At 56.3% G+C, this 26,423-nt stretch overlaps 9 protein-coding genes across 9 annotated transcripts; 5 read left to right on the top strand and 4 right to left on the bottom strand.

Moving 5' to 3' along the window:
• Positions 1–2,846: 2,846 nt before the first annotated feature.
• B0T15DRAFT_210493 (protein-tyrosine phosphatase-like protein) lies at positions 2,847–4,961 on the bottom strand. Its single transcript, XM_062862668.1, has 2 exons — positions 4,447–4,961; positions 2,847–4,385 (listed from the first exon to the last, which is right to left on the bottom strand). The coding sequence occupies exons 1-2, from the start codon at positions 4,799–4,801 to the stop codon at positions 2,914–2,916; spliced, it is 1,827 nt and encodes a 608-aa protein (XP_062721587.1). The 5' UTR covers positions 4,802–4,961; the 3' UTR covers positions 2,847–2,913.
• Positions 4,962–5,401: 440 nt separating this feature from the next.
• Positions 5,402–7,555, bottom strand: B0T15DRAFT_556254 (regulator of chromosome condensation 1/beta-lactamase-inhibitor protein II; the record flags this gene model as incomplete). The annotated part of the gene is made up of 1 exon (XM_062870414.1): positions 5,402–7,555. One exon carries the CDS (start codon positions 7,553–7,555, stop codon positions 5,834–5,836), a length of 1,722 nt encoding a protein of 573 aa, XP_062721586.1. The 3' UTR covers positions 5,402–5,833.
• Positions 7,556–8,066: 511 nt separating this feature from the next.
• B0T15DRAFT_533456 (Sec34-like family-domain-containing protein) lies at positions 8,067–10,952 on the top strand. Its single transcript, XM_062869366.1, has 5 exons — positions 8,067–8,257; positions 8,336–8,643; positions 8,710–9,049; positions 9,103–10,035; positions 10,096–10,952. Exons 1-5 carry the CDS (start codon positions 8,144–8,146, stop codon positions 10,822–10,824), a joined length of 2,424 nt encoding a protein of 807 aa, XP_062721585.1. The 5' UTR covers positions 8,067–8,143; the 3' UTR covers positions 10,825–10,952.
• A 1,783-nt stretch (positions 10,953–12,735) lies between these two features.
• On the top strand, positions 12,736–13,240 carry B0T15DRAFT_575074 (uncharacterized protein; the record flags this gene model as incomplete). The annotated part of the gene is made up of 2 exons (XM_062870979.1): positions 12,736–13,053; positions 13,198–13,240. The coding sequence occupies exons 1-2, from the start codon at positions 12,752–12,754 to the stop codon at positions 13,238–13,240; spliced, it is 345 nt and encodes a 114-aa protein (XP_062721584.1). The 5' UTR covers positions 12,736–12,751.
• Positions 13,241–13,509: 269 nt separating this feature from the next.
• On the top strand, positions 13,510–14,817 carry B0T15DRAFT_567633 (mitochondrial carrier domain-containing protein; the record flags this gene model as incomplete). The annotated part of the gene is made up of 2 exons (XM_062870731.1): positions 13,510–13,913; positions 14,018–14,817. The coding sequence occupies exons 1-2, from the start codon at positions 13,796–13,798 to the stop codon at positions 14,815–14,817; spliced, it is 918 nt and encodes a 305-aa protein (XP_062721583.1). The 5' UTR covers positions 13,510–13,795.
• A 233-nt stretch (positions 14,818–15,050) lies between these two features.
• On the bottom strand, positions 15,051–17,483 carry B0T15DRAFT_396827 (TIP-1 family-domain-containing protein; the record flags this gene model as incomplete). Its single annotated transcript, XM_062864860.1, has 3 exons — positions 15,051–15,470; positions 15,528–15,860; positions 15,909–17,483. The coding sequence occupies 3 exons, from the start codon at positions 17,481–17,483 to the stop codon at positions 15,051–15,053; spliced, it is 2,328 nt and encodes a 775-aa protein (XP_062721582.1).
• Positions 17,484–17,737: 254 nt separating this feature from the next.
• B0T15DRAFT_533449 (uncharacterized protein) lies at positions 17,738–19,568 on the top strand. Its single transcript, XM_062869365.1, has one exon. The coding sequence runs from the start codon at positions 17,904–17,906 to the stop codon at positions 19,251–19,253; it is 1,350 nt and encodes a 449-aa protein (XP_062721581.1). The 5' UTR covers positions 17,738–17,903; the 3' UTR covers positions 19,254–19,568.
• A 503-nt stretch (positions 19,569–20,071) lies between these two features.
• B0T15DRAFT_210345 (uncharacterized protein) lies at positions 20,072–23,488 on the bottom strand. The gene is made up of 2 exons (XM_062862667.1): positions 23,041–23,488; positions 20,072–22,930 (listed from the first exon to the last, which is right to left on the bottom strand). Exons 1-2 carry the CDS (start codon positions 23,265–23,267, stop codon positions 20,317–20,319), a joined length of 2,841 nt encoding a protein of 946 aa, XP_062721580.1. The 5' UTR covers positions 23,268–23,488; the 3' UTR covers positions 20,072–20,316.
• A 308-nt stretch (positions 23,489–23,796) lies between these two features.
• On the top strand, positions 23,797–25,733 carry B0T15DRAFT_210292 (serine hydroxymethyltransferase). Its single transcript, XM_062862666.1, has 4 exons — positions 23,797–24,056; positions 24,120–24,170; positions 24,229–24,593; positions 24,648–25,733. The coding sequence occupies exons 1-4, from the start codon at positions 24,000–24,002 to the stop codon at positions 25,636–25,638; spliced, it is 1,464 nt and encodes a 487-aa protein (XP_062721579.1). The 5' UTR covers positions 23,797–23,999; the 3' UTR covers positions 25,639–25,733.
• The last annotated feature ends 690 nt before the right edge of the window (positions 25,734–26,423 follow it).

The raw sequence follows: 26,423 nt of genomic DNA, 5'->3' as shown, positions 1-26,423 counted from the left end.
CTCGGCTCTGGCAGACAGATGCACCCCGCACCTGCGCCTGCTTGCACCCTCATCTCCATGGGCTGGCGTCACCCGCGGTATGCAATGACGGCCCCTCGTCCTGATCATCATTCCATCATGGGTTCCTAACAAAAGCGGGCATCGAACGTCGACTACCATTGCCTCGACTTCTGCCCAAAGTGCCTCGGTATTTTCCGCACTCCGCTTCCAAGTAAACAACGCTAGCTACATAGCTGCTGGGCAAGTTGCTTTGTCCTACCTGCCTGGTAGCGAGACCTTCATCTCCCGTCAGCCCCACATTTCTTGTCCAGGTCATCGCCGAGTCTGGCGCCTCGACGCCCTCAGCGCCGGGTCTCCACGTGGGAATCGAGAAATGACTCTACCCCACCTAGGCAAGCCGCCCCGCCAACGTGGAGACACCCCGGGAGTGCTGGTTTGCGACCGCGAGTCTTGTGCGAGCTTTTGGTCATGATGGCAACTGCAGCTTGGTCAGAAGCATTCAAGAAGAGCCGACACAGATAACAATAGACAGGTACATGCTATACTATGCCGCTATACTATGCCCCTGACTACAGTGTATTCATCAGCCGACGTGAACATCCACTTCGCCTTGCAAACATTTCTATAACTCTTAGTCATAGATACCCTTCCTCGAACATCAGGCCCCTGCTGGCCCAACCCAATTCAAAATCCTTGCAACAATAGCACGCTTAAACATTTTCCCAAGTTCCAGACCGATTGCTCGAAAACTGACTCGTTCTGTCCCTTACACTATTGTATGTACTATGGTAAGTATCATACATTTTGAGCTACCGGGCTTTCCGGCGGTCGGCAGTCCTTGCAAGGGGAGGGAAAGGAAGACATTGGATCGCCGAGTCTGCTTCATAGAAGATACGGATAAGGTGCCCAATTTAGCTCTGTTTGTAGGCTGGACACGCCGGTTACTTACTGCAATGTATGTCTACACATACATATGTGCTTCCAGTCTGCTCGCTCGTGTCAGGGACCGCGGGCCAAGAAAGGCTCCCATCACCGTTCCGTCACTTCTGCTTAGGCGAGTTTGTGACAGACGAACCAGATTGGGCAACAACAATTTTAGCCGCAACGCGCAGCGGGCCGATACCCTTCTATCCACTACCGGCGTAACATTCAACTTCCCGTGTCTCCGTCGGCAGTATCGTCTTGACTCTTGTGTCGTTTCGTCTCGTCCGTCGCTTTTTGCCGATGGCCCCCATCCAGGGGTTACATGGCTTGTTCCGCCCTCTGGACCAGCCGAGCAAGCTGCCGTGTCTTGCGTGAAGCATGTGAAAGTTGGTGCGGCCGGTGTCGGCGGACCGCATCTGCATTGCAGCGTACTTGCAGTGTGCGACGACATGATGCGTGCGTGTCGCGTTCATTACCCGGGTATGACGACTTCATCTAGCGGCAAGGGGGCAAAAGCTGGGGTCAAGACACGTTTTTTTGTGTGACCGCTACAGCTATATTTATCCCGGGACAGTGATTTACGAAAACGAACATCAAGCTACGCCCAAACTGGAGATTGGACAAGAATTATGGATTGTGTCACAGCGGGTATTCACCTTTCACAGTTGCTGCCACTTTATTTGCGAACTTTAATGTCACTTCACCTCGAGCACAGAATAGGCAACAAGCGGACTAGACAGCGCACAACGGAATTTGGTACGTATACGACGAGGCAGCCATCCGACCCGACTGCATCTTCCGGGCCTCATGGGTTCAGGTAAGCTGCCTTAAGCTACCTAAGCATCATCTCTTTGGGGCTACACCTGTGCACTGGGCTGTGGCCGGCAACAGCATAGCGTCGGAAAGGTACTAGCAATCGTACCGCGTACGTACGAAGGTCCGGATACACGTGTGGTGTTCGCTAGATTTCCGGCTTCCATCCCATAGGTAGGTAGGTATGTAAGATGCGGTCATGGTCGGAAGGACTTTGACGGTTTACCAGAATAGTTACGGTGTCGGGATGCAGGGGCCGTCAAACCCTAGCTACTAGTAGTTCGCTCCGAAAGGTCAAGGGTGAGCTGGTGAGGGCCTTCTGAAGGCCAACCAGGTCTTTGTTTTGATCAGTCCAGATGATATCGACAATGAAACGTGGTCGTTAGAAAAAAAAAAAAAAGGCCGTTGATGTCATGCAACGGGGATGATATCCCGACAGCACGTATCACTACGGAGAGTACCAGAACGCAAGAAAAGAACGTTCTCCTTCCGACCGCTTACTCACTATACCAATGCGCAAAAGGAAGGGGCTGTAGAATTTCCTACGAGGCAGCAAATCATTCCTTTTGTCCCCCTTAATCATCTACCCTCGACAAGGGCATTGCCTGTTTGTCAGTCAACGCCCTCAATGCTTAAGGAATAATCGGGTATCTCTAAGATTCTTTGGTCTAGCAATCCACAGGAACAAACGCAACGTGAAAATGTGATAGCCATCCCGTTGGAAAGGAAGAATGAATGCAATCGGAATACACAACAATCACGACCCCTCGATCATACCCAGAAAGGAACGAAAACCCGTCCCTTGATTCTCCCAATCCAGTCTCTCTTGGCTGGTATCACCCGGCAGAACCACCCTAATGCGAAAATCATGCTATGCTTAACCCCCCGACCAGCAGAGAAAAGAAAATCGCAAGATGAAGATCCGTCTATGCAACCGCATCTATCCCGCAATGCACCCGCCCTGGCCCTGGCACCGTGTCGTAATCGAGCCCTAAGACCTGGAATGCTATGCCACGCTCCCCTAGATGACTCTATGCCTTAGACCTGCCCGATTAGAAGAAGAGGAAGAAAAAAAACGTAAGTGGAAAGGTCAAGAGAAGAAGACAGAGCGAAAGTGCGAAGATGAATAGAAATCGAGGGAGAAGGGCCAAAGGCACCGAGTTCCACGGCAGGGGGCTACTGAACGAAGGGATCAACCTCCAGCCTCTTAGCCGCCGGTTCCCTCACATCCGACTCACCGTCCCCCCCTTCAGCTTCACCCGCATTTGTAACCCCGTCCCCGTACCGATCCATCCACAATTTCCTCATGACGTGGTAAATAAATTGGTACTGCGATTCCGCTTGCACCATGGTCCTCCTCTGCTCCCGGAGCTGGTCAACTGTCTCAAAAATCATATCCTCCCCTTGCCCGGGCGTTTGCAGGATAGGAGTACCTGACGGGATGGGTGAGATCGGGGTCACTCCCCCGTCAACCATACCCCCCCTCCCACTTCCGGCCCAGGCCACATTCCCAGCGCCGTCCTCACCATCACCGGCAGTAGGAGTCCGAGTATGACTCGGAGGAACCAACGACGCAGCCGACGCAGCCCGCTCGTCATAGTCCTCCAGCACACCGGCGTCCAGCTCGCGGATGAGATGCTCCAGCGCGATGAAGGTGCCGCTGCGCCCGACCCCCGCGCTGCAGTGCACAATCCGCGGGTTGTTGGGGTGGGCGTTCTTCTCGCGGGAGAGGCGCATGAGCGTGAAGAAGCTCTCGAGGTCCTCTAGCGAGGGGACGCCGAAGTCGGGCCATTTCTTGTAGAGAAAGTGCCAGACTATGCGCTCTTCTGGTTGTTCCTCTTGATCCTGTTGTTGTTCGGTTGCTGTTGTTCTAATATCGTTGGAAGTTACGCTGGGCGCGGATGCTGTGGCCGTGGTTAAAGATATGGCTTCTTCGGAGGTCACCGGCGGGTGAGCGCCTGGTGGATTTGCGACGGGAGATTTCATTTTGATGTCCCAGTCGGAGTCTTTCTCGTCGGCTTCGGGCGGCTCAGGGGTATTTGTAGGGCCAGCTGCCGGCTCGACTTTGGTCCCTGGCGTTGGCCGCGAGTGCACGCGGATGACGAGCTTCCTCAGCTCGATCGCATCGCCGGCTGGGGTGTCCTCCATGCCTTCGCAGCGCACCGTGGCCCTGAAACCATCGCCGAACTCATCATGCTCGTTTACTTCGATCGGTGGGTCATCTGGGCTTCGGGGGAAGTAGGGGAAGCATTTTTCCATGGGTCCTTCGTGTGTCTCGGTCAACATCACGATGACACCCGGGCTCTCGAGTTGTTCCACCACCATCCGCCAGACATGGTCCACCGAGGTCTGTTTGGGCCCCTGCATGGCGATGTATCGGTCCGATTCTCGGGGGCGGCCGTCGGCGCCGGAGTAAGGAGACGGTGTTAGGACGATCGGCGAGGCATTGATGTAGTCTACATGGCCTTCAGGAACCTGCAGCTTGATCCGGTTGTTATGCCAGGGCTGTATGTTCAGGTAGCGGTCAAGGACTTTGAGGTGCGGACCTGTAACCCGTGCCCATTGGAAGTCCGGTGATGGGTTCTTTATTGCCTGCAATAGGCGATTACGTTCGCGCCATACTAGTTCGGAAAACTTATCCTCGATCTCTGTGGTTTCCGCTGCGTTAGTTGTCGTGGCAGGCAGAAGGGGGCTTTGGAGGAAGCAGACCTTCTTCTGTTTGATCCAGAAACGCGGGCATCCTTTGCCGCTTTACCACCTTGCGATGGTCATCATTAGTAGGGTCCGCCTTCAGCGACAGCGGCGAGACCGGTCGATCATCACCGGCCAACACCGACGCCGCGGCCGGGGAGTGTGGATATGATGCCGGTGGAGAATCACGCGCCCTCTTCCCCGAGGAGCGGTGGAAGACTCTGAAGGGACTGAGCTTCTGGAACGAGCGAACGGACGAACCGGACGCCGGATCGCTCGGCGAGGGCGTTGTCTTCTCCGGGAGGTCGTTGGTCATCAGGGTTGGCGCCGTTACGTTCTTTTTTCGCCGGTGAAACCGGGGAAGATGCGCCATGCTGCAGGCAGTGACCCAGCGCCGTGCGCTCGATGCTGAAAGGTGATTACGGGCCAGAACCTCGCGACCGGGAGTTGAAGCTGTTCGGTCGCGAAACGAGTGTATTTCAGAAACCTGGAAGCGTTAAGTGGGCGTCAGCACGGTGGGCTTTGGCTTCCCCGAGATGCAAGCTGGTAAGTAGACTAGGAGTAGGCGGCTGTGGCGGGACAAGGGGCAAAGCGACTATGTGTAACCGGCATGGAAGAGAAACAATGTGAAAGCAGCCGAAGCGGGAGAAGGCGCCAAAGGGCACGTGTGACGTCCGGGTGTGTGGAGTGCAGATGCACGGGAATGCGGAATGTCGATCTCTCGCGCGTGTCGGTTCCAGCAAGGCTGATCAAAAAGGAGAGCGCGTACCTATTCGCTTGCTTACCTCGTTCCAGGAGATATGCACGGGTTTGTTAACGCTGCGTTTCCTGTACATAAGTCGGACAGCAATCTAAAATTAGTGTTGGTGATGTGTGCTGGAAAGGGATTTAATGAGCCGAGCATCTACATACCTACCTGTTCATGTCCGCCAAACAGCGGTGGGAGAACAGTTCGGCGAAGCCACTTTATATACTCTAGGTAGTTATGGGACAACGGGGATATCGAAGCCATGCTCGTTGAGGATGATCCATTGCTGCATGGCCCCACGCGACCCAGGCCTCAGGCGCGCGGCCCGCTGCAGTGGCTCTTGTGAGTTGTGACCCGCTCCCAATTAGAAAGATTGCCCCACTCAATATCCCCATTCCCGGCCCTGTCATGCAGCGCCATGCAACAGGGTATATGGGTGTCATGACCTCCGGGCAAAGTGTTAGACTCGATTTGCAAGTAAGCATCCATGCAGATGGAGATGAGTGCTTCGTTCCCAGCTGTTATACAGAGAAAATGAATCATAAAGAATACAAGGTACGTCCGTATGTACCATCCGAGCATGTGATATCCAAACAACCCTGCGCCGCCACCGGTCGGTTCGCTTCCCGTCCGAGAGATGTAGTGCGCCGATGGCGTTCAAGCCCCCGAGTATACCGCTGTCACGTAGCGCCCACACTCAACCCTCTGCTCCACACTAGCCTTCCTGCCTTTGCCACCCTCGCCCAAACGCACCGTGGTCCTCGGCGTGATCTGGAATCGCTGTGCATCTGCGTCCCCGCCATCAAGCGGCGCGATGTAGACGGGCATGCTGACATTGCTCCGCTTGCCGGTTCCGAGCTGGTAGAACTCGTTGCCGCCCCACCAGAGGACATCGGCACCAAAGTTGGTGTCGGTGTCCGGCGTGCTGCCCGAGGCGGTGAGGTGCGTCAGGTTGTCGAGGATCGCACACGCGTGTGTGCTGCCGACCGCGAGACGCGCCAGCCGGATCGGGATGATGCGGCCTGCCTTGTCGTCGTACTCGAAGAGGCTGGAGAGCGCCCTGATTTTGCTCGGCGTGGCCGAGACGTGCGTCCACTTCCCGGTGCCTAGCTCACCGTGGATTCCGCCACCACATGCCCAGGTGTCGGCGACGGTCCGGCCCACCTCGTCCGGATTCTGACTCTGGGACTTGGTGGCATCAATAGTGAAAAAGCTGTTCAACCCACCGGCGGCGATGGAGGTGACCTTTGGCACCAGATTCGTCCCCTTGTAGAGTTTGCTGATGGGAAGGAGCGCAGGCGTATCGACGTTGGTGGCTCCAATCTCCGATTCGAAGCCTAGCTGGCCGCTGGAGTTGTCTCCGAAGGTGAATACGCGTCCCTGGCTGTCGAGAGCGAGCGAATGGAAATCGCCCGTTGCGATGGCCTTAATCTTCGAGCCACGCAAGCCTGTTACCTCGTGCGGCTGGTCATAAGGGCCTGGCGGCCGCGTCTGCCAAGTCAGGCCAGGGATACCAAGCTGTCCTTTGGAAGGGAAGTCTTCACAGCTGGATGCTGCAGAGAAGACGCGGCCCTTAGAGGTCAGCAGAAGGCAGTGCTCAAGCCCGCTCTTGACGTCCACAACCTTTTCACCCCAGCGTAAATTCTCGGGCTTGATAGACCGGTAGCTGATAGGAGGGGTCTCGGAAGACCAAAACGGGAGCCACGACTTGCTGGCCAGCTTCTCGCCGGACGCCTGGTCGGACTTGGCGACGGGGATAGAGTAGACGGATCCGCCAGATGAGAGGGCAATGATGCGGTCCCGTGATACTGCGATCTTCGCAATGTCTTTCCCCTTCAGGGTGACAGTGGGCGCAGCGGCGTCCTGAGAGAAGGCGGCACCCCATTGCACGAGGTCGCCGTTTTCAGTGACGGCAGCACCAAAATCGCGGTCAAGCTTAAGATCACGCAGAATCTGGCCGTCAAAATACGGGATCCGTCTAGGCGTCTTGATGACGGTTTCATTCGAGTCGGGGGCAACCACCTTCCCGGCATTTGAACCCCAGGCGTACACGCCGGGGTGCTCCCAGCTCTTCTTGACCTGCGCATCTTGTGAGCTCAACTCCTCCTTGGAGGCAGACTTTTTCCGTGGCTTCTCGAACACGATCTCAGGTTTCTCTGGAAGAGCCGGCTGTGGCTGCGCGAAGAACCGCGGATAGGCCCAGGCAGCCCCGGCCCCGGACGCGGCCACAACGGCCATCACGGCAATGGTGCGGGCGCTAAAGCCCCGAGGGTTGCTGGACGAGCTCGAGTAGCGAGTCCATTGCCGGGGTGCTGCGTTTGCAACGCGGATGGAAGAGGGGCGCCGAAGCGCAGCACGGTAGAAGACAGTTGAAGTCATGTTGGGCACCTGCTTGATGCTTCGTCAATTCCTTGCCATTGTTCGTTCTAGCTCAACCTGGAAATTGCCATCAATGTGCCTCTTTTGCACTGAGGGCAACTCGAATAGTGAGGTCACCTGGGTGGATGAGGAGCAAGCATGAGCTTTCTCACACATTTGCATCAATCCCGGCCCTTCCAGACAGCGAGGCAGGTCTAGTTCCGTGTGGCCAAAATAAGCCGTACGTAGCATTGCCGCCACGGATAGATGCTGCTGCTAAGTTCAAACATAGTATCATAATTCTTATTCACTATTCTCTTTTTACTACCTTTGCTCTCAATGTCCTTGTTCTTAGCTTCACTCTCTCTTCATGGTTGTATCTCTCTTTTTGCCCATCTTTTATCTTTTCCTCCTCGTTTGTATTGCATCGCTGAACCCAAGTTTGGTGTACGGCTTAGCAGTACGTCTGCATTTCTAGAGCTGGTCTGTGCGCACAGTGTCCCTCCACTTGACAGGGATGTCGTGCTGCGTGCCGTGCAAGGGCAGGTTGAGCGGAGCTCATATTCCCATCTATCGCTCAACTGTTCAAACCTCTGGGAAGCTCCTAAAATGTACGAAGAGTCCTGGTACAGCTTTGTACCGGATTTCCAACAGCTGCCGCCCGTCTCAGGAAGCCAGCCCATTAGACATCGACGGAAAGAATCCCTCCTGCAGCAACCGAATGTGCGTCGCTCCACCCAATTTGTGGGTTAGGTCGCTGCGCTGGTCGGAACGGTGCTGATATGCTTCGCGTGCCAACAGGGTACCGCAGACAGCCTTAATGCTGCCGAACCTCTCCCTGCACTCTTTGAAGATCAGGAAGATGCCAACTCGCCGCCACAGCCCACCTTATCACAGAGGGCGAAGTCCTACTCTGATTTCTATGATATCGTAAAGTCACAGCTGCCCAGCCATGCCCCGAGAAAGAAGCGTCAGAGGCGGCGAAGCGGTCGCGGTTGGGAGGCGTTGGCTCTCCCAGATTCTGTGACGGCAAGATTGCCGGCAGAAAAGGAGGTCCTTGATAATGGGCTGGAGAGGGAGTTGCTCCAGGCAAGCCAGCAGGAGCACCTGTGCGTGGGAATCGAGAGATTCAGTCCAGTCCAACAAACTTGTCTGGCATGCTGACGAGCTGCAAGGCTGTACTACGATGAACTGGAGATGACGGAGAGGCACCTCGGCAATCTCATCGCGGACGCGAACACCGCTCTCAAGGTTCTCGAGTCGTTGACCCATTCCTTCCGGGAAGTCGATGAGCAAACGACGTCCTTCCAGGCACAATGTGAGGGCCTCTTGACCGAGCAAAAGCGCCTGCAGATACTCGCAGACTCCGTGGGGAGAGACCTCCAATATTACACCTACCTCGACTCCGCAACACGCCGACTCAATGCCCCTGGCGCCGGTCGGCTTGTCGAAGGAGTTAGTTTTGCTGAGATTCTGTCGACCTTGGACTCTTGCATTGAATTCATGAAGAATAATGTCAGTCTTTTTGCTACCACAACGGTTGACAGTATGCGGCTGACACGGCATAGTCTTCATACCGGGATGCCGAGTCATACCTTGCGCGGTATCAAGCATTACTCACCAAAGCATTGCACCTGCTTGAGGTGGGCTTCGTTAACCACCTGAACAAAGTGTCCGCCGAGATCTCGAGGCAGATCGCTGCAACGCAATCCGAGTCGGCCCGCCACGCCCTCGCCTACGGTCGTTTTGAGGAGATGGTTCTGGAATCGTACTCCTTGATTCCAAACGTACAGATCGTGGTGCGGAGTGCCTATGACCACGATGGCCAGCCATCATCAATCCCTAATTCTGACATCTACGCGAATACTGCGACCAACCTGTTCCACGCTTACTGGGCTGCCCGAGAGCGGGATATCAAACCCATCATTCAGCACGATCTCGATGCCTTCAGGACGGAGGCCAAGCAGTCCGTAGAAACAGCGGCGAGGAACTTTGTCAAGCAATGTTTCGAACGCTCCTATAACGAGGCGTCCCTCTTCACACGGATATTTTCCGTGGATACCCAATTCTCAACGAACCCGAAGTCCGCGTTTGTGGCTCTCAAGTCTCAACGCTCGGTGCTCACAGGGTCGAATGTGGCCCCTATCGGCGCAAGTCTACAGTCCGTCCTTCAGTCCAGCGAGCTGCAGACAATCTGCAACTTAGTTGGGTGGATCACCAACGAGTACCTGCTCCCCGAATACGACGATGACGAAACGCCGTTCGTGAGCCGCTGCCGAGAATTGGCAGCGAGACTGCTCGCTGAACATCTCTGGGCCTTTACCGACGCCGCTTTCGAGGCCGAGGTTGCGAAGTCGATATTGAAAGCTACCGTCAGTCCTGATGCGCTCAAGATTGAGCCAGTAACCAACGGTGACATCTCCTCAAACGCCTTCCCTCCTGTCAAACGGGCCCTCGAGCTTCTTATCATGTTTGACCAATCGATGCCGAAGGAACGATGTGTAAGTCAAGAGTCCATACACTCTAAGGGACAAGTCAGGTGCTAACAGGATAAATTTCAGCAACGCAGCAGCACCGTCATCTTCAAGATCATCAAAGAGTCCATCGCCTCGCTCCAGCGCGCCGAAGGCCGGATTAAATCCACCAAGAATGGCACAGATCCCGACCTATTCATGATCAAGAATCTCCTCATTCTCAAAAACGAGCTCATGACGCTCGAGATAGGCGACGTGCGTGGCCAGGCCTCCACCGGGGGTGCCGGCGCCTACTTGGGCGCAGGAAACCTGCAGCACTTCACGCAGATCTGGGACACATTCCGTCAGCAGTACCCGCTCGGCGGCCTGCTGAGCAGCTTCGGAAGTCTGTCCACCTACATTCCGGGCTCCTCGTACTGGACGTCGAGGTCAAGCACACCCGCTCCTGGTGGAACACCCGCGCTTGGTGGTGGCGGTCCTGCCACAACAACAAGGCTGGGTGCTGCTGCTGGAGGAGGGGCAGAGGTGCATGATGCGAGTGAGCAGTTGGATGGGCTGCTGCGCCAGAGTATCTACGCGTTTACGAGGCGGTGGGCTGGGGTGCTGAACGAGGCTCGCGCTGTCGGAGGAGGAGGGGCTAATAAGCTGGGTGGGAAGAACCTTGGCAAAATTGAGAGGGAGCTAGATGAGATGCTCGAACGCGCCTTTGGTGGGCAGCCCGAGGTCGTGGGGAAGCTGAAGGAGGCGATCGAGATTGAGGCGCAGGTGCAGGTGCAGGCGCAGGGAGAGAAGAGAAACTACATTACGAGAGTGTAGCGCGCGCTTTAGACATGGCACGGCTAAGGCATAGGATTCATCATCAAGTAGAAATTGTTTTATGGTCTCTGCCTCTGAAACGAAGCGTCCCTCTCGCTGAGCCGACTCGTACAATAAATACTACCTAGGTAACGTCACCTGCATGGATCCGGGCCAGGGTCCTAGCCTGCATTCATTTCGACTGTCAGCCACAATGAACATCACGAACAACTTGATCAAACAGGCTGTTTGACCGCATTTTCCAACGAATCCATGGTTTGACCTGTTTTTTGAACTCCTCTGACAATAGCTAACCTTTTCCACATACCAGTCAACCTACGGCATCACCACGCAGTCAACTACCACATCACCACTGCAATCGACGCAGTCAACCGACTGCATGGTACGTACTCAACCGACCGCATCATATGCAGTCAACTAACCGTATCATGAACGCAGTCACCGCAGTCAGCCAACCGCATCAACCATGGCCCCCATTCAATCCAAACCTAAACCTCCCAAGCCCACACTCAAGAAGCCACCACGCAAGCGTACCCACAACCAGGAAGAACGCATCCAGTCTGCTATTGAAGCCCTGCGAGCCGGGGAGGTCCCCAGCGTTCGAAACGCGGCCCACATCTTTGACATACCACGAACCACCCTCCAGGAACGGTATGCCGGTCGACGGCAGAACCACCGGGCCGCAGCCCAGCACTTGCAGCGGTTGACACCACAGGAGGAACAATCCATTGTTAATTCCATTTACAAGTTAGATGCCTGGGGCTGGCCAATGTCAATCTCGGCACTAGAACATCTTGCAGCCCAGTTGTTGCTGGCTAAGGGAGACATCCAGCCTTTGGGTGAACGGTGGATCTACAACTTCCTGAACCGGCACCCGGAATTGAAACCTCGAAGGTCCCGGGCATTGGACCAAGCTAGGAAAGACGCTGTCGATCACAACACATTACAACATTGGTTCGAGCTATATCAAACTATCAAGTTGGCTTATAACATCGCTGACGACGACACCTACAACATGGATGAAAAGGGGTGCATAAAAGGCATTGGGGACAACCACAAAGTCATTGTTCCGAGGGATTCATTAAAGCCGACCGTCGTTCAACCCGGTAACCGCGAATGGGTCTCTATTATCGAATGCATCTCGGCCAACAATTACGTCCTTCCACCCTTCGTCATCTTCCAGGGCAAACGCATTCAACAAGCGTGGATTCCCAAGGACCTCGACCCCCAGTTTGTTATCCGGGTTAGTGAGAACGGCTGGACCGATTGCAACATTGCTCTAGAATGGATCCGACACTTCGACAAGTATACGGCACCCCGAACACATGGTAAATACCGGCTCCTCATTCTTGACGGCCATGTAAGCCATGTTTCACCCCAGTTCGTGGAATACTGCGAGGAGCACAACATCATACCACTTTGCTTACCGCCATACTCGACACATGAATTGCAACCTCTTGATGTCGGGGTCTTCGGGCCGTTGGCTAAGGCTTACCGCAAGTTAGTTACTGAGGGGGCATTGTTCGGAACTGTCAAGGTAGATAACCACCAGTTCCTCCGGTATTATGAGAAGGCCCGGGCTTGCATTTTCTGGAACATTCCGGGGGCATGGAGAGGAGCTGGGTTACTACCTTACAACCCAGAGAAGGTCCTAGCCCGGCATAGGCCAGCCGAGGCACCTATAACGGCACTGGCACTGGTACCGGCACCTACATCGGCACCCGCAACGGCACCCGCAACGGCACCCACAACAGCACCCGCAACGGCACCCACAACAGCACCCGCAACGGCACCCACAACAGCACCCGCAACGGCACCCACAACAGCACCCGCAACGGCACCCACAACAGCACCCGCAACGGCACCCATAACGGCACCCGTAACGGCACCCAGACCCAGGACCTCTGACCGGCCGAAGACCCCAGCGATGGTCAGTATTACTGATCAACAGGGCCGTCGAGCCGAGCTCCCGGTGACTGGCGACATGGCTACAAAGATCAACCAGGTTGTGGAGGAACTGTTCCAGATTTGTGATACCCCCAAGAGAGCCAGGCTGTCCTGGATAAAAGACTACTTCCTAACTATGCAAGCTGACAATACCACACTCAGGGCCCTGACCCAGGAAGTAGTGAAAAAGAGGTTCGAGAGCCGGAAAAGGTCCTCGAGGAAGCACTTTGGTGAGGCCCGGGTACTGACTGTGGAAGACATCCGGGCTCGCATAAGTGAAAGGTAGGCTAAGGAAGCCGTGGAAGCCAGGGAAAAGGAACGTCGTATAGCATTAAGAGGGGTAGTGGGCTTTGCGAAGGGTGTTTGGAAGGACTACAAAATGGGCCCAGATGTGTTCAAGTAGGTGGATTTGCATGTGTTTTCCAGACCCCCATTGTTTTCTGGCCATGGCACTGTCGTCGGCTTGTGAATAGCTTCAATTTTTTGACCCAGTTGTGATCATGTTGGTGATGGTGGGCATGGTGTTATGGTGCCCCTAAATTAGCCGAATTGCCTGGCCCGGATCCATGCACGGCCCGGATCTATGTAGGTGACGTTATGCTGGTTGGGCTTATATGCTGGATAATGAGATATGCAACAAAGAATGGTCCTAAGCATGTCATGTAACTATCCCCTTGATGCGACTTTATTAAGTTCCGGAGACTGGTGGGGCTCGTGCAGCGGCCCCGCATGTCGCCGGTCAAACAGGCATTGAATGACAAAGCCGGGGATAGGCGAGCCGACACCGGCACCGATTTCCGTCCCGCCCAGGTTTTGACTCTCTGGGGACGGTCAGTCACAGCAATAAGGCGGGTTTGACTTATTGAGACGATCAATTTGCTCTCACCACTCACAGACCGCTGCCTGGTTGGTGACATACCTACTACTACTGGCTCGGAGCTTGTGCAAGGACGGTAATCGGGCGTTGAGGGGTTGTTTGTCTGGGGGTGCACGCCGTCGCCGACAGACACGAAGACAGCAGACGATGGCCGACTCAGCAGCCGACGTCGAAGCCTGGGAGGGCTCCGGGTCTTCCTCGGCAGCGCAGACAGCAAAGGATCTGTTTTCCGGCGCAGCGGGGGGTATCGCACAGGTCCTCATCGGTATGTCCGGACAATTCACCACCTCCACTTTCCCTCTGGAGTTGTCACGCAAACTGGTGCTTGGAATTTCACTGTAACTAAATTCCGAATTCACCCCCTACAAGGCCAACCCTTCGACATCGTAAAAGTCCGCCTCCAAACCTCTACCACCTACCCCTCCGCCTTCTCCGCAGCGACCTCGATCTGGCGGCACGAAGGGCCCCTAGCCTTCTACAAGGGCACGCTCACCCCGCTACTGGGCATCGGCGCGTGCGTGTCCATCCAGTTCGGCGCGTTCCACTCGGCCCGCCGATGGTTGGAGCAACGCAAGGAACGGGGAAAGGGGCTAGGATACGGCGAGTACTACGCCGCGGGCGCCTTCGCGGGCATCGCCAACACAGTGCTGTCGTGCCCGATCGAGCACGTGCGCATCCGGCTGCAGACCCAGCCGCACGGCGCGGCCAGGTTATATAACGGGCCGTGGGACTGCGTGCGCAAGCTGTCCGCACAGGGAGGGGTTGGGGGCGGGGTGTACCGGGGCACGGCGATCACGCTGCTCCGGGAGGCACAGGCGTACGGGGTGTGGTTCCTCGCTTTTGAGTGGCTCATGAATGCCGATGCGACGAGGAATAAGATCGAGCGGAAGGACGTTCCGAGTTACAAGGTGGCGTTTTACGGCGGGCTGGCCGGAGAGGCGCTGTGGTTGGGCAGCTATCCGTTCGATGTGGTCAAGAGCAAGATGCAGACGGACGGGTTTGGGGAGCAGCAGAGGTATAAGACGATGCGGGACTGCTTCAGGCAGACGTGGCAGGCGGAGGGAATGAGAGGGTTCTGGAAGGGGATCGGGCCGACGTTGCTGAGGGCGATGCCCGTGAGCGCGGGGACGTTTGCCGTGGTGGAGATGACCATGCGGGCGATCAACTGAGGGGAGGAAGAGCCAATGGATGGCGATACTCGAACCATGATGCCGGCCGGACGTGTTAGGCAAGCCTCGGATCACATAGACATGAAGACGGGTCTGCAACGGGTTCCGCAAGACAGTCACCTCAACGGACGCTGCGGAGATAGTAGAAAAAGACGGGGCGAATCCCGGTAGGGGAGTTGAAGGATTCATCACCGGAAGCTCATCTGGGCCTTAGATTTGGACTACATAGCGCTTCATTCGGCGTTTTCCACCCTGCGTTGCAGGATGTGCCTCGCATTAGCAGGCGTCAACGAGTCGATTTCCAGTTCATCCAGAACCTTCTTCGCCTCGTTGTTGTCGGTGAATACCATGTCTGTGGCCCGCTTGAGAGACATGGCGCCCTCCGGAGCCTCCGTGGGCAAGTTCAGTAGCCGGAGGGCATCGCTGAGGCTGCCGAGCGAGCTGGAACCGTCGGGGATGAAGCGCTCGACGAGCACCGAGATCGCTTGCACGTCGCGCATGAACTGGGCTGCCCCGGACGCAGTGAACTTCTGGCCCATCAACACGTCGCTCCACAGCGTATTGTTCAGCTTTTCTAGTGCCTCACGCCAGACGCGGCGGAAGACGGCTGTTCCGAGAACGCGAAAGAGGAAGTCCAGATCTCGTTTCAGAATCTTTGATCTCAGGGTCAGCTGGCTACGGACTAGAGGACCAGGGGATCTCTGACTCACCCTCAGCGGCTCATCCAACTCAGCAGTCACGGCTAGATCGCCTGGGGCAGTATCATCGGCAATGGTGCTCCACTGTGGTCGGTGGAGATATGCCTTGAAAGTCTTCCGCTGGGACTCGATGAGTGCCTCCGACAGAAACTCTTCGGCCCGCTTCCGCCTCTGGCCGTACGCGGCAATGGTCTCATCGAAGAGGACGCCACTGTCGTCAGCGGTACCGACAGTTGACGAAGTTCTGTCCCTAACGTGCTCGTAACTCATGCCGCCGACAAGATTGCTTTGATCCTCGGTGATCTTGGCTCTTGCTTGGAGCTGCTCCCACAGCGCGACGAAGAACTGGCAAGGGTCAGCAGACAAATAGCCTTGGAGAGCGATGCTCCTCACCTCTTCGTTGCTCCAATCTTTCAGAGTGTTGACAATATGATCGGCGCTCCCATATACCTTGCAGAGCGTTTCAAGCGCCCCGGTGCCTTCCAAAGCAGCCAGCTGCTCTTTTGTCACACCGAAGGCTCTGCCAACAGTCGAGGTAATACTCAGATACGCCTCTAGCGTTCCCCTAAGATAATCGTGGTATTCATCCAGTATGTTAAGCTGGATGTCTATGAGGAAGCGGAGCTTATGCGAGAATCGCCTCACCCGTGCATACTGCGTCGTGACGGACCGTAGCAGGTCTACGACTCGGACCGCAGCAAACGTGGGCTTGGTCTTTCCCGATGCGGCAAACTCGTAGTCGATGTGTCTTGCGTCTGGCGCCGCCATGATGGCCTGGTACCGCTCCAGAGCAAACTTCTTTTCTGCCTCCAACCACATTCGGAAGTGCTTACTGAGGACTTCCGATGTCAGACCATCCCAGCCTTCTTCGGCATTGCCCCCATCATAGGCGAATCCGGATCTTAGCCTTTCGTCAAACGTCATTAGTTGGGCCAGTAAGCTGCTAAGGAAGACCGTGTCCCCGGTTGTCTCCGTAATTGTGGCAGCGATCTTCTCCCTCACGACGGGTAGCATCGACGTCATGAACGCACAAATAGGGTCCATATACACCATCTTGTCAGAGACGGCAGTATCGCCGAACCTGGACGCGAGGATCGGTCCAAAGTTGTCCCTCAAGAAGGACTCCCACTTCTCGATCAGACTCAGAAACCAGGGGAAACAGTATGCGCCAATGGCCTGCGGACTGCTCGTTGGCTTGTCGCCCATAAAGTGGAAGCGGAATTCCTTGACAAATATTTGCGCCATGACATCCATGGGAAGAAGACTGACGAGGCTGGGCGAGTACAAGACCTCCGGCGCTTGCAAGTCGAGGAGCTTCTCAAAGCACTGGAGCCACTCCTCGTCCGCCTCGGAGCCCGGGTCGACGCTTGGCCACCCGCGCTTCGCCAGTACCGCCTCTAGCTCGTCCCACATGGTCTTTTTCATCTCATCCCACAGCCTCTCTGCCACCGATTCGACGTGCGCGACAAGGTGTACCGCAGCGCCGTCCGCCTGCTGTTGAAGCTCCTTCAGCCGCAGGGACAGCTGCTTCAACTTTGTGTAGGGCTCCAGCGCGGCCTTTGGATCCTGTGGCAGATAGGAGCGGGCAGCCTGGCGCAGACCCTCGACGTCTTGCAACAACAGCAGGTAGCGGTAGGCGAGGTCGACCTTGTGGAGCTGCTTCATGGGGGGCTCGAGGCGGCGGATGGCTTCGTCGGGCGCATCGGACTCGGCGATGATTTGCAGGCGGACGTCGATGCTTTTCTGGAGCGTCTGAAACTCGTCGATCTGGGCCAGGAGGGAGGCATTGTGGCCTTCGGCGGACCTCCGCGCCTCATCGAGCTCGCGCGTGGCATCGTCGAGCTGGGATTGCAGCTGGCTGCGCTGGTGCTCGACGCTACTTAGCAACGTGTCTAGGTGCTCAAAGTCCGTTGTAGACTGCAGCTTGTCGTCTAGATAGTCCTCGACGCGGATATCGTAGTACTCCATTGTTCATCTCACCAGTCAGGAGATTTGCATGTCGCGAGAGAGTGTGGCCCGCCAAAGTGTATCATACCCGACGTTGTTCCCAGTTCCAGGTCGTCGAAGTGGAGCTCCAGGCAAGGCAGTTGGGTAAAGACTTGGAAGCTCCAGATGAGCAGCATAGTAACTTACAGCCGCAAACGGTAATGACACGATCCGGTACGGGGCAATAACGGAATCTGGTGCGTAATGTCATACAAGGCCGACGTAATACACGAAGGCTCTGACGACACAACGCACTTTTTTCACAACTACTTGCGGCGGAGGCAAACCGACGATCGTAAGACTCAACCTCAACACATGAGAACAGGCGCATTGCCTCTCCACCACAGGAGGCTCGATCTAGTGATTGACTTTTGAAGTCAATCACCCTTCAATGGCGCCGCCATGAGACCGCTTCTGCCGAATATCGGGCCCGCCGCGCGCACGGTCAGCGCATCCGTCCGCAGCCCGGCATCGTCGCGCATCCCCCGCCAGCGATGCGTCCACCCCACGCCGACCGCCTGTCTCCCTCGCCGGCGCAACTTTTTCACCTCCAATGTCCTGATGCAGCAAGATGGCGGCGAGCCATCTCGCACGCCTACGGCGGAGAAGAGAGCTGAAGGCGACAAGTCGAGCAGCACGGCGAAGCAATTATCGTCGGCACAGAAGAAGCGCAAGCCGACGCTGAAGAACTCCCTCCACCGCGTGGCCATTGTGGCCCAGAAAGGCGTGCCCGGCAAACAATCCCCGCCTGCCCCAGAGACTCCCGCCGGCCCGGATGGCAGCTCTACGATCAGTGCCGTGTGCATTGCCGAATCCTTCGACATGGACAAGGTGGAGGGCATCCTCCGCAGCCACGGCTTCTCGCTCGACCCGGACGGCACTGGCTTCGAGGCGCATGAGGTGGTCCATGCCCGGGGGCTTAACAATGCCGATATATTCGTATTTCCCTCGGGCACCGTCGTGACCTGGGCGCTACCCTCCGATGTGGTCAACACCCTGGCCACCAAGCATCTGCTCCCCGCCGCCGAGATCCCCTTCGTTGAAGAGAAGGAGGTAGAGGACCTCGAGTTCTTGGTCGACCCGGAACAGGAGGAAAGCCGGGTAAGCGGAGCCGTGGTTGTGCTTGGAACTCGTCGCGAGGTGGACGCCGGCGACCGGCTCGACACAACCCTCGCTAAGATCGCATTCTCCTCCGGTCTCGCCCGCAGCACCAAGCTGGCGGTACTCGAGAGCTCGCTAACGCGCTATCTCGAGAGCACGCGGCACATACCAGACCGGCTGTCGCAGGGCCTGCGGGCGCCGCTATCGCGGGAACTGATCCTACAGAAGGCGGGCGAGCTGCTGAACCTGCGCAGCCAGCTGAACCACTACAACGACCTGACGGACGCGCTCCCCGACATATTCTGGGACAGCGAGGAGAAGCTGGAAACGTACTACTCCAAGATCGGCAAAGCGCTCGACGTCGGCGTCCGCATCAAGACACTCAACGACAAGATGACGTACGCGCAGGAAGTGGTCAACGTGGCGCAGGGCGTGCTCGACATCAGCGAGAAGATGTCGAGTGAGCAACACAGCACGCGGCTCGAGTGGATCATCATCGTCCTCATTGCCATCGAGGTGGTGTTTGAGTTAAGGAGGTTATACATGGAGAGGTATGACGCATTCCAAGACGACCTGCTTGTTGAGTTGCGCGCCTTGAGGGCAGATATGCGGAAGTCAGGAGACAGGCCCGACGTCGTTGCGAAACGATAAGTGTTGTACAGTACGGACTGTGATGCGCTGGATAGCGGATCGAAATGATACCCAACTCACAATATTGACACCGAACCAACCTTTATCTTGGGGTTGGAAACCCAGAACGGAGGCTCTGATAAAAGGGCGATATATGCCCTACTAGTCTAGCTCTCAGACGTGCTTAGAAGCCAGCTGTTCTGATCTTTAGTGACCACTCTCTAAGTATGACAATGAGGAACCAAGCCTGCCAGCCAGTCGGTTGGCAGGGATGGAGACTCAGGTAGCAGGCGCCTGAGTCTTGCGGTCATCTATCGAGTATCCAACTTCCTAAGCCTACCGTACTTCAGTGTCCGAACCAACCGGTTACCTTCCACGCCTAAGCGATAGGAGTGAGCGCACATGTACGCGGGTAGGTAGGCACAAGTTGGATAGGTGAACAGACAGGGCTTGGAAGAATGGCCCAAGTCGAACTTCATCACCTCACTCAACAAGTCGGCGGTAAGTACCTACACGGCAAAGCAGGACGAAGTCAAGAAACCGAGACACGCGGGGAATACACTTAGTACATACCAGACACTGTCTAAACTCCATAGTAGCCCCCTATCCCAATTCGCCCGCCCACCTAACCCCGCGCGAAGCACACATACATAACTGACTTAGGGACAGGCTGGCCTCTCTGTCTGCAGCTCTTGACTCGAGGGACTCCAGCTTCGACCGATCAATTAGACCTCAATTCAAAAGGTCAAACAAAGGCAGCTGTAACTCCATCTGGTTGGGCTCCCCATCCCGTCCGTTCCACCCCTAGTACCGATCACTCCCATTAGATCATTCGGAGCGTCCCCCGCCCTCTCCCGGTGGCTCAGTCTCTCTTCGTCTGGCAACGCCTCACTCCCTCCTTTTCCTTTTCATCTAAAGAGACGTATCTGAGATGGGTGGGCAGGAATTGTCTCTTCTTAGTACAACGAAAAGCGGTGCCTGCCTCTTAAGGCCTTAACCCAGGTTTTCCATATCTTTCTTCAGATACACAGCCGCGGTCCTAGGTTTGCACACCCGCGACTTGATACAGCCTCAAACACAATCCTCATGCGCTAGGTTTATTCAATCCCTGCACGGACGGAGCAGGACTCGCGGTCCCCGACGCCGGCGCAGCCTGCATTGGCCTAGGACTGTTCACCCCGCCGGGTGGTGGTTGTGGAACGGCGCCGTTCATCGGACCCTTATTGGGACCCGCCGAGGGAGCGTGGTTGTTATGGTTGCCCATCTGCTGCATCTTTGCGGCAGCCACTTTGTGCACGTCCATATGGCCTGCTAGTCCGATGCCCGCCAGCCCGACAACCTCGCCCTGCGCTACCTTGCCAATATGTCCGCTCGCGCGCTGCTCAGCGTCAGCCCGAGCACGTGCTTGCTCCATAACCTGCCGTTGCTGAACCTCGGGCATGACCGTCGCGAATCCGGTGAGGGTCGATGGTGGTCTCTGTCCTGGTCCCGCCATCATGCCTGGACCTGGTGAGCCAGCGCCGCCGTACTGACGCGGAACTTGATTATGTGGCATCCCAGGACCCGGACTCCCATAAGGTGGACGCGACATTTGCTGCGCCTGTTGAGGTGGTGCGGGCGACTGACTATACACGTGTGCTTGCTGGACTTGCGGCGATATGGTCCGCGGCATCTGACCGCCATTGGTGTACGGCGAGTAAGGCGGCTGCTGACCGTGTTGAGGCTGGTGTTGCACTACAGGCGGGTGCGCGGCATGCTGCGGGACAGGAGAGGGCTGCCCGTGCTGTGGAACAATCTGCTGATGCTGCTGGTAGCCAGCAGGATAGCCCTGTGGCAAGCGTGGAATGGGAGTGCCAGCCTGCCCGAGAGAATTTCTTGGCTGTGAAGGACTAGCAATATATTGCTGGTGGATGTTGGAATGGCCGTATGGGCCATGAGCTTTGGCTAGCTGTGGTGCATACCCTGGCCTGAACTGAGTCTGAGGCATCGTTCGGGGCTGGACGTGGTGTGCCTGAGGAATAGGTACGCTAGATGGCGCCCGGTACATATTTGCTTGCGGACGGACGGGCGTCTGGGGGAAATGCGCAGCATTTCCGACGGGACGCGCCGATGGTGTGAACTGCCCTGCATACTGGTGATTGGCGTATGTACTAGAAACGCTAGGCGTCCTGTGCGCTTGACGTTGATTCGACGTTGCCGCGGCCTGTGCGGCCAACCGTGTAAGCCGTGCCGGCTCATCCTCTTCCATGACTCCCCGGTATTCGTCAGACCGAATCTCAATCTTGGTGCTCACGGCTAGCTCCGCAAGCTTGTCCGAGTTCAGTCGCGCCACGGCGTAGGGAGGCAAGGTCTGAATGATTAGCGCCAGCTGAGCCTTCAGTGCTTCGTATGTCATCAATTCTTCCTCGCTCGGCTGATGAGAGAGGTTGCCGTTGCGTAGCATGTCTCCGTTGACCGGGTCGGCGGAATAACGGTCTTGGCTCGTTGGCAGAGTAAGATTGCGGTTGCGCTGGTAGGAGGCAAGCGTCTCGATCAGATCGGAGACCTCTTCAAGTAAATCGTCCACTTCCTTTTCGTGGTCGGATTTCTTGCCTAGCGCATGATCCAGGCTAGGGTCAACGGCAGTTTCATCCCAGTTCTCGATCGCATCCTTCACACGCTCTTCATCAATTTCCATGGCCACCGCCGAATCAGCGGCTATGCCGTCTTCCTGCTCATACTCGGGCTCCTCCGCTTGCGCCATTTTGGCGAAGTTTCGTCGTCCGACACGCTGCCACCATATGCGGCTCACTTGGCCCGACGGGACAATGGCCGCCGAGTCGTCCTTGCAAGGGGCAAAGGTGGAAAATGCACCCCGGAACAGAGCCTCCATCTCTGACATCTCAAGTTCAGTCGTGGACGGCTTGAGGCCTGCCAAACTCTGAGCCCGCTCGCGTTGTTTGGTTTTGGCGTGGTTCGTTGGGGTGGCATTGCTATAGTCCAGCCATTGACCGGCGGAGATGACTTGAGAGAAGTAACTCCCAGAGCGATATTTCGACTTCTCAGCCAGTTCAGGGTGGTAAAAACTCAAGACGTTACTTTTGGTGGTGGTTTTGGGCGCCTTGGGCGGCTGCAGAGGAGGTAGATTTCGAGGGGACGGAAAGAGCTCTCCTAGCGTCAGGGAGCGGCCGGCCTTCTCACCCGACACGGGAGCGTCCGGCGGAATCTTCGCGATGGTGACACCCTTCGGCAGGGTAGCCTGGGTAAGAGATTTCGGGGGTGCATCCCGCTGCAGGCTGGTGTACAGAGGTCTCAGTGTTGGGGCAGTACCGACTGTTGATAAAGCCAGACCACCTGCACTGGAAGATTGCCCTTGACTAGCAGCGGGGTTTCCGGAAGTCGACCGTGCCACGTTTGGGTATGCCAGCTCTCTTCTATAGAGCTCCAGTGCGTTGCGCTTGAAGGTGGCCGTTCTCGAGATGAGGCTGCCATCGCCCGAAGTGCCTGCAGTTTGGAATTCTTTGATCTGAGAATCTGCGGCGCGGACCACGTCGGAAACCAGATCATCTAGGACGACATAATCCCCTTGCAACACCTTGTCGGCGATGGTCACCGGCTTGCTGCTTTCTTCCGACTTTGTTCGCTTCAAGCTAGGCTCGCCATCGGGAAGAGAATCGGGGAGGGGGCGCTTGAGGACTGAAGGGTTATTGGTGTCGTAGCTACGGCGGACGCAGTTAGTATCGGAATAGGGATGGATGAACGGGCCCAGGCCCCGGCGGGTGCAGCTGAGAGATCGATGCGACAAATGGATTGAGGACGCCGCGCATACCTTTCTAAAACATCGAAAAAATCGCGGATAAGCGATTTGCTGTCCGACGAGGTTTGCAGGCCATTAATGGGCCGCTTGAGCTGTTCGTTGCGATTGAGATCGGGTTCGTTATCGTCGGTCGCCTCGCGCTTCCGCTTGGTGGAGGAATTGATTGAGGCGGGCGAGTCTGGACGCGACAGAGATGCGACGCCGTTGGCCTGGGGGGCGAGAACTGCGGGTGAAGCCATAGTAGGCGGGGAGCTTGCGAACGGGCCGTCGAGGTTGGGACCCTGGAAAGTGGGATGGGTTGGCGTCGAGGTTGAGTTAAGTCCGTCGCGCGATTCGCGTCCGCGAAAGGGAGGACGCTGCTGCGTGGTACTGTCGCTTGCAACTCCAAAAACTTTCGTCGTCGGCGGGTCGGCACGCTGGGTGGAGAAACTTCATCCAAAACGGCTGCACGCAATGGCTAGACAATGGCCAAGGTCAGTTTCAGCCGGGCCGTGAATCAGCATGTCACATCCGATGATATCTCCTCAATGCAGCAGCTGGCGAGGAGGAAGTCAGACGGCTTGTCGTTTCCAGAGTTGGTTACAAACTGAAAAGCCAGCGCGAGGCTACCTTAGATTGTGCTAAGGCTGCTTCTGGCAACTTGTGGGGCACTGCGCCGTGCAAGCTAGCACGTGACCTTGCATGCCGGTGGCACCGAGATCGCTGAGATCTGAGCCGGGTAACTGCATGGCGTCGCGATATTTGAATTCACTGGATTGGCAAGAATCTTGGCAACCGGTCCTGGTCCCTCATTGTCGCGGACAAGTGACTGCGGGGTCCTCAATTTTTCTCTGGCTCCGATTCCCCTCCATTCCGGGGCAACTCAGACTTTCCCTACCTACAAAACCACCCTCCGTCTATCAGATTCTCCCTCTCTCCGATCAGTTGTCATACTCACCACCCACCACTCACCACCTGCGTAACCTATCACAATGGCTGCCAACAATACGCAGGGCGCGACGTATGCGCTGCCTCAGACTCACAAGGAGGTCCGATAACCCCCCCCAAGACCAATGGCAAGATTGCCAAATGTTCTGACTCACCGCCTGTAGATGCTCGAGAAGTCGCTGGTCGAATCTGACCCCGAAGTCGCTGAGATTATGGTGAGCACTTCCTGTCTGTCCAAGTCATATGTGGCTTCCCAACTAACACATCCCCCAGAAACACGAGATCCAGCGGCAACGCGAGTCCATCATCCTCATTGCCTCCGAAAATGTCACGTCCCGCGCTGTCTTCGATGCCCTCGGCTCCCCCATGTCCAACAAGTACTCTGAGGGCTATCCTGGCGCTCGGTACTATGGCGGCAACCAGCACATTGACCAAATTGAGCTTCTCTGCCAAAAGCGTGCCCTCGAAGCCTTCCACCTCGACGGTGCTAAGTGGGGGGTCAACGTCCAGTGCTTGAGCGGCAGCCCTGCCAATCTCCAGGTCTACCAGGCCATCATGCCCCCCCATGGCAGGCTGATGGGCTTGGATCTCCCCCACGGTGGCCATCTCAGCCACGGCTACCAGACGCCGCAGCGGAAGTAAGTAGCTTTGATGGATCATTAGAGGCCCGCAATCGCTAACACGCTCTGAAGGATCTCGGCCGTCTCGACGTACTTCGAGACCATGCCGTACCGTGTCAATCTCGACACCGGCATCATTGACTACGACGAGCTAGAGAGGAATGCCCAGCTATTCCGCCCTAAGATCCTCGTTGCTGGTACCTCGGCCTACTGCCGCCTCATTGATTACGAGCGGATGCGGAAAATTGCCGACTCGGTTGGTGCCTACCTGGTGGTTGACATTGCTCACATCTCTGGCCTTGTTGCTGCTGAGGTCATCCCCTCGCCCTTCCACTATGCCGATGTTGTCACCACCACCACCCATAAGTCGCTCCGTGGCCCCCGTGGCGCCATGATCTTTTTCCGCAAGGGCGTCCGCTCTGTTGACGCCAAGACTGGCAAGGAGACCCTCTACGATCTGGAGGACAAGATCAACTTTTCCGTCTTCCCCGGACACCAGGGCGGTCCCCACAACCATACCATCACCGCCCTTGCGGTCGCGCTCAAGCAGGCTGCCAGTCCTGAGTTTAAGGAGTACCAACAGAAGGTGGTCGCCAACGCCAAGGCTCTGGAGAAGAAGTTCAAGGAGCTCGGCCACAAGCTCGTGTCGGACGGCACTGACTCGCACATGGTGCTGCTCGACCTCCGCCCACTCAGCCTCGATGGCGCCCGTGTCGAGGCTGTTCTTGAGCAGATTAACATTGCCTGCAACAAGAACAGCGTGCCCGGCGACAAGAGCGCTCTCACCCCTGGCGGTCTTCGTATCGGTACACCGGCTATGACCAGCCGCGGCTTCGGTGAAGCCGACTTTGAGCGCGTGGCTGTCTACATTGACGAGAGCATCAAGCTTTGTAAAGAGGTACAGGCCGCGCTGCCCAAGGAGGCCAACAAGCTCAAGGACTTCAAGTTCAAGGTCGCTAGCGGAGAAGTCTCCCGGATCAACGAGCTCAAGAAGGAGATATCGGACTGGTGCCACACCTTCCCGCTCCCCGTTGAGGGCTGGAGGATGGATGCTGGCATCTAAGTAGCCCACAACCACAGCCCGCGGCGGTGTTGGGTGAAGATATGATATACAGGGTGCCATGTGACGAGTGCCCAATGTTCAACAACACATAGACGGACCCCTACCGGCCGTTCACTTCCTTATCTCTTTTTTATTCATGGTACGCATCTAGAAACAGGGTGCTCAGGGACAGCGATCTCAACGAATCGGAATGCATGGGAAGCAAAAAACGGGAATCGGAAAATCACTCATCGTGCAAGTCATTTCATCAGGCGTTTGCATCAATGGGTGTTTTGGTCATCAACTTACCAAATTCGGTACCGGGAGAGGGGAGTTTGGGCTACGTACACCTTGTTCTTCGTGTTATTAGATGGCTATGGCTGCTTCAACGCGGTTGCTTATACCCGAACATGAATCTGCGTGCATGCTTCTGAGCTATATCGTCTGTGATGTGGTCCGATGTGAAGTGTCGTGCTCAAACAATCGGCCAGGCCGTCTGGTACAGCAAGCTCGTCTCAAACACTCCACAATCTAGGCTCTTAGGAGATGGTGAATGAATCTCCAAGAAGATGCCGCCCGATCGGACAAGAAATTTATCAGGTCCTTTACAAATACGACTAGTCAGAGCCAACATATACGTTCCTCCCCTGGATCTCTTCGCCTGGTCACACCCACCCTCCTCATATGTAATAAGCTGGCAGGTGGGTTTCCGTCCCGAGAAGGGGGCTGGCGTTTTGAGGAAGTATTAGGCCATGCGTGCCTCAACATTGTGAAGTGCCTTTGAAAGTTCAAGAGCAGGATTACGC

The sequence above is a fragment of the Chaetomium strumarium genome (genome assembly GCF_033439665.1).
Source record: "Chaetomium strumarium strain CBS 333.67 chromosome Unknown B0T15scaffold_4, whole genome shotgun sequence".
In the NCBI taxonomy this organism is placed as follows: domain Eukaryota; kingdom Fungi; phylum Ascomycota; class Sordariomycetes; order Sordariales; family Chaetomiaceae; genus Chaetomium; species Chaetomium strumarium.
Note: the sequence above shows the minus strand (reverse complement) of the source record. Positions and strands in the feature narration are given on the sequence as shown.

Bases quoted from the DNA above. Each gene is read 5' to 3' on its own strand.
- B0T15DRAFT_210493 (XM_062862668.1), bottom strand. From the start codon at position 4,801: ATGGCGCATCTTCCCCGGTTTCACCGGCGAAAAAAGAACGTAACGGCG. The intron at 4,386-4,446 runs GTCTGCTTCCTC...CGGAAACCACAG, and splicing joins TCTGGATCAAACAGAAGAAG to AGATCGAGGATAAGTTTTCC.
- B0T15DRAFT_533456 (XM_062869366.1), top strand. From the start codon at position 8,144: ATGTACGAAGAGTCCTGGTACAGCTTTGTACCGGATTTCCAACAGCTG. The intron at 8,258-8,335 runs GTGCGTCGCTCC...GCGTGCCAACAG, and splicing joins CCCTCCTGCAGCAACCGAAT to GGTACCGCAGACAGCCTTAA. The intron at 8,644-8,709 runs GTGCGTGGGAAT...ACGAGCTGCAAG, and splicing joins GCAAGCCAGCAGGAGCACCT to GCTGTACTACGATGAACTGG.
- B0T15DRAFT_533449 (XM_062869365.1), top strand. From the start codon at position 17,904: ATGAGACCGCTTCTGCCGAATATCGGGCCCGCCGCGCGCACGGTCAGC.
- B0T15DRAFT_210345 (XM_062862667.1), bottom strand. From the start codon at position 23,267: ATGGCTTCACCCGCAGTTCTCGCCCCCCAGGCCAACGGCGTCGCATCT. The intron at 22,931-23,040 runs GTATGCGCGGCG...CGTCCGCCGTAG, and splicing joins TTTTTCGATGTTTTAGAAAG to CTACGACACCAATAACCCTT.
- B0T15DRAFT_210292 (XM_062862666.1), top strand. From the start codon at position 24,000: ATGGCTGCCAACAATACGCAGGGCGCGACGTATGCGCTGCCTCAGACT. The intron at 24,171-24,228 runs GTGAGCACTTCC...CACATCCCCCAG, and splicing joins CCGAAGTCGCTGAGATTATG to AAACACGAGATCCAGCGGCA. The intron at 24,594-24,647 runs GTAAGTAGCTTT...CACGCTCTGAAG, and splicing joins TACCAGACGCCGCAGCGGAA to GATCTCGGCCGTCTCGACGT.